The 4718-nt window shown below is 48.4% G+C and overlaps 1 protein-coding gene across 1 annotated transcript; it reads right to left on the bottom strand.

Annotated features, from left to right (window-relative positions):
• Positions 1-807: 807 nt before the first annotated feature.
• Positions 808-3678, bottom strand: LOC142788267 (uncharacterized). Its single transcript, XM_075884877.1, has 2 exons — positions 3275-3678; positions 808-1274 (listed from the first exon to the last, which is right to left on the bottom strand). The coding sequence occupies exons 1-2, from the start codon at positions 3428-3430 to the stop codon at positions 939-941; spliced, it is 492 nt and encodes a 163-aa protein (XP_075740992.1). The 5' UTR covers positions 3431-3678; the 3' UTR covers positions 808-938.
• Between the last annotated feature and the right edge of the window lie 1040 nt (positions 3679-4718).

Below are 4718 nucleotides of genomic sequence, written 5' to 3'. Positions count from 1 at the left end.
ACGCTCCCCTCGCACGCTTCCCTCGCAGGTGCACGCTGACGTCCCTCTCTCCCTCATCCGCTGCACGCTCTCCATAGCGTCCGCAGCGGCCGACTCTCCTGCCCACTCGGACAAACTTCTCTCTCGCTTCACCCTCTCCACCACCCGCAATGCTCGACCGCACGTCGAGTGGAAACACTCTTTCGGCTCTTTTATCTGCGATGAAACTTATACAAAAGTTAACCCACCTCCCGCATCTTTGCGTTTCAAACAAACGTTTACTCGAGTAAACGCGACACCGAGTTTCGCTTCAAACCGTTCTTCCAGCATCCGCGTCGACGCGTTTCAACCTGGTCAACGCCGTGCGCACCGCTGATGCTTCGCATCCCATCAGGGTTCCTTTCGGGGAGACGCTCCATGATGTTTATTCCATGTACTTCGTTGTTGCCTTAATATGACCGCTTGACCGTCATTGTTGCCTGCAGCAGCTGAAGTGTTGCCTAAGCAAATGCGTGAAGGCTCAATTCCCGGCACGGAGGAAGGAAACAGTTAGATGGACCGCTTTGTGATGAGACAGGAAAATAAATAAACAAATAAGAAAAGAATGAAATAAATAAGTAAAGAAAGAAAGAAAGAAAAAGAAAGGAAGAAAGAAAGAAAGAAATATAGAAAGAAAGAAAGAAAGTGCGTCAGCCACGCACACGCCCGGTAGGGCAAGTGTATTCGAATTTTCGAACACTAGTAAGCGGCCTTAAATAAAGACAGAGTATTCGAAGATTAATTAAAGATGCCGTTATTTCAATAAAAGTGTTTGTGTAAAATGCAGCTGAAGAAAACATCAAATCGCACTCGACAAAGTTGAGTTATCGTCAGTGAAAGGGCCGCGGTTCCGACGAAGGGTTTCGTGTGTTCGGCACAGGACTGAATAAGTGATCTGGGGCTTGCCCGATACGACCATATCACTCCGCATAACGGACGGGCAGCTTGGCGAAGTCCTTGGACGTGATCAGCGGTCCGGCAAAGGCGCCGGCGTACAGCAGCGAGGCCAGCAAGAAGGCGAGCGGGAAGAACGTCTTGCACGCGTCGTCCGTTTCCTGCGGCGAAAGCCGCACCACGCGCGCCAGTCCCGCTGCTGGCGCAGAGGCTGCGGGTGAGGCCGCGGATGAGGTCGCGAGCTTCGTCGGTGAGCCGCCGGCTGTGCCGGCCATTGGCGTCATTGGCGAAGGCACGTCGACGCTTGAGGTGGCACCGCGAGGTGGCGACGGAGGAACAGAGGAATCTTGCAAGTTGTCCGCCTTCGAAGAAGGAAGGACGGAGAGAAGGGAAGAAGCGTAAGAATTGTTGAAGTGAGAGGAAGATGGAGGCTTAGCTGAAGAAATCTGTGAAAAAAAAAAGGCTCTTGTGAAGCCGACTTTTTGGAATGCCCACTTCAGCACCTTCTATGTGTACGATTTTTTTGTTGTAATGAGCGTTTAATTTTGCGTCCCAGAACCATGGCTTAATTAGGAGAGCTGCCCTAGTGGAGGACTGTAGATTAATCCCGACCACCCAATGCTCTTCAAAGGGACACTAAAGTGAGATGTCACAGTAAAAGCTCAAGAAAAGCTCACAGCTCAAGTTGAGCTTATAATGAGCGGATTTGGGCTTTTGTCTATGCCGAGTCGCTTGTATCAAATTTTTCCATCTACTGTAGTGTTTTTGGGGCTTATCTGTATTTTTCTATGAAATATAGTTATTTCGTTCATCACGTTCACCAACGCACGTCTGTCGTTCACTACTATCGTGTTCGTCGATGACACTGGGTAGCTGAGTGTATAGGCGTGTGCGGGGTTAAGGGCAAAGGCTCATCGTCTTAAGGGCAAAGGCCCTTAAGACGATGAGCAAAGACGAGAGGGTTAAGGGCAAAGGCCCCCCCCCCCTTCCCCGTCTTGCTTAATGCATGGGGCAGATTTTGTGCCCCCTCCTTTTTTTTAGATGACTAGGGGCTCCCCTGAACCTCACCACATGAGCACGCCTGTGGTTGGGTGTCGAAGTCAAACGAGCCTTTGGGGAGTGGACAAATACCGTTAATCATGAGCTGACAAACGTGCGTTCAACGGAAGGGAGACTGCCCTCTGGAGACAATGTTAAAGAGTGGCTATGTGCTCTCGTTCAAAGTGGCGCATATTCTGGCTCTATAAGACAAGAAAATTACGTGATTTACAAAACTATCCTTCGTATTTTAGTGACTTTTTAAAATCACAATCAGAATATTTTCATGAACTGGCAAATTTTATATGCTTCTGCTTGTTTCGGGCTTCTTTTGTGAGGAGTATTCACGTGTTTGCTCCGTGGCATCTGACAACATTGGGCGGGATTCGATCCCGCGACCATCGGGACAGCAGTCGAGCCCCGTAACCGTGACGAGAAAATAAAGAAAGAATAAAGAGAAAAAGCAATGATAGTTTAGAATAGTAAAAAAATATTATTCTGGGTTCGTACGTGTCAAAAGCACGAGCGAATTACGGGGTGCGCCGTGGTGGAAGACTTCGGTTGAATTTGGGTCACCTAGGTTGTTGGTGGTGTCACAGTTAACACAGCTAAACGAGTTCTCACAATTTTCTATCAGCAGACTTTGCTTCTTGTTCCTTACATAAATCATTTTCATAGCACCCATTAAGGCATATGTCTCGTTGTAAGTTGGACAGTGAAAGTAAAAATCTAAGTGGCTATAAATATGAGGTATAACTCATTAGATAGTGGAATGAGGTAAGGTGGCATAATAACGGGAAGAAATACAATTACGGCAGGGCCAGTACATGTCGCGTTCACAATTGTAATTTGTACAGCTGTATATGCGTTCCGCACAAATGTAAAATCTACTCTACAAGGCTTCACGGCATGACAGGATGTTGCAGCAATGACTTGAAGTAGTACAGGGCTTTCCTTTTGAATGAGGTGAGGAAAACACGCTAATTGTGGAACCGTCTTAGGCAACACAGCTCACCTTGGCTGAACAGAGCACACGAGACGAGAACGAAAGAAAAAAACACAGACAAGCGCTCGTCTGCGTTCTTTTCTTCCGTCCTCGTCTCGTATGTGCTGTTCAGCCAAGACGAACCCATACCAACTCGCTCAAGCTTCCATTCTTATGTAGCACAGCCAAGCGTCTGGGTAGTGCGGGTATACATCTCGAGAAAGCGGCTCTTTCTCTCCAGCCATCTTCTAGCCTTTCTTTTCTGCTCTCTCACTCGCACAACTGTTGTCACTGGCTCTGGCATTTTCTGCGTGAAGTGTGTAGAATCGCAGCGCTCACCGTGTGCAGTATGAGGACGTACTCGAGGAGCGCGGCGATGATGAAGCACCGGCAGATGAGGTACCACACGTCGATGGAGCGCAGCTGGTGGTCCTGCGCCCTGCTGGTGAAGTGGCTCACCTGCTGATGCTCCAGGATCACGAAAGACAGCGCCATGAGCGCCGCGCGAGTCACGGGGCGCTTCGGGTCGAGCCAGAAGCCGGTCCAAGACAGCAGCACGGGGAACAGGCTCGGCCCGAGCGGGTCTATCAGCACGGCCAGCAGCTGGCGACGGAACGCGGCGCGCACCACGAGCCGCGTGCGCCTCCCACCTGAGAAATTTGATTGGCCAATAGAGCGACATATTTAAGGTATGTATGCATGGGCAGCTAAGGCGCAACGTTCTAGAGCGTGATAATATGAGGCGGGACATATCTATGCTGGCAACTGAACGCTCATGCCGAAAAAGAAAAGTTGACTATCATGTACTAACTAACCAACACGCATTTAACCCAGCTGGTGTGTTGACTTACCAAGGTGGAAGCCTTAGATGACTCACGTTAGACGCGAACTGACCATCAGCGTCCCTCGACTCATGCGTAGACACGAATGGTACACAAAATCGTCATCATGTAATGACGTCGCCGTATTGCGTCATCATGACGTCACAAGTCACAAAAATTTGTGACACCGCCAGTTAAAATGAACGCTGTGTAAAGGGAGGGCTGATCACAAAGGTAGTGCATAACCACGTGAGGTGCAAAAAACTTGCGACCCCTGGAGGCAACGGGAGACCGCCTCAGGTGCAGAAAGCTCTCGGAGGAAGATCAATACATCAAACGAAAAAAAAAAGTCTCCACCTTCAGGCAAATGCGTAAAAGTTCCTCGCGAGCTTCGACTAAACTTACTGTCTCCAAGCAATGTCTCGACTAGATGGATGTGTTAGTAGAACCCTCCGGAATATAACTGTCAAACTGGGGCTGCTCCACACTCGTGCCCTCCTCGTATTTTGGTCGTCAGTCTTCTCTAAGAATACCGTCGCAGCGACCAGGAATCGTACATACAGCCACGTATAGATGACTTCAAGGTCACAAGCGTTGTTGTACCCCCAAAAGCTTCCGGTCATCTCATTTATCAGCTCCCAACGTCGAAACTGAAAGCACGCTTTCAGGGTTTTTTTTTTTTAGTGAAAAAAAAGTCTCTGACTATTTTTTCACATTAAAAAACGCGCGTTAAGTTCAAGGGAATCTCTTATAATTTTAATGTAGCTCAAAAAATATATATCTATTTTAATATATTTCGTCAAATAAGGGAAGAAAAGAGTGGAAAATGAGCGGGCTATTTTCTAAAACGCTTCGTGCCCACCGATGCTATCAAGACACATCGGTGGACGAAACTAAATGTCATCAAGGACGTGCAGTGAGAGGGTTAACGGCTCTTGGGAGACTTGAAGATTGGCGTCTTC

The sequence above is a fragment of the Rhipicephalus microplus genome, chromosome 2 (genome assembly GCF_043290135.1).
Source record: "Rhipicephalus microplus isolate Deutch F79 chromosome 2, USDA_Rmic, whole genome shotgun sequence".
Lineage (NCBI taxonomy): Eukaryota > Metazoa > Arthropoda > Arachnida > Ixodida > Ixodidae > Rhipicephalus > Rhipicephalus microplus.
This window is presented reverse-complemented; position numbering and strand designations above follow the sequence as displayed.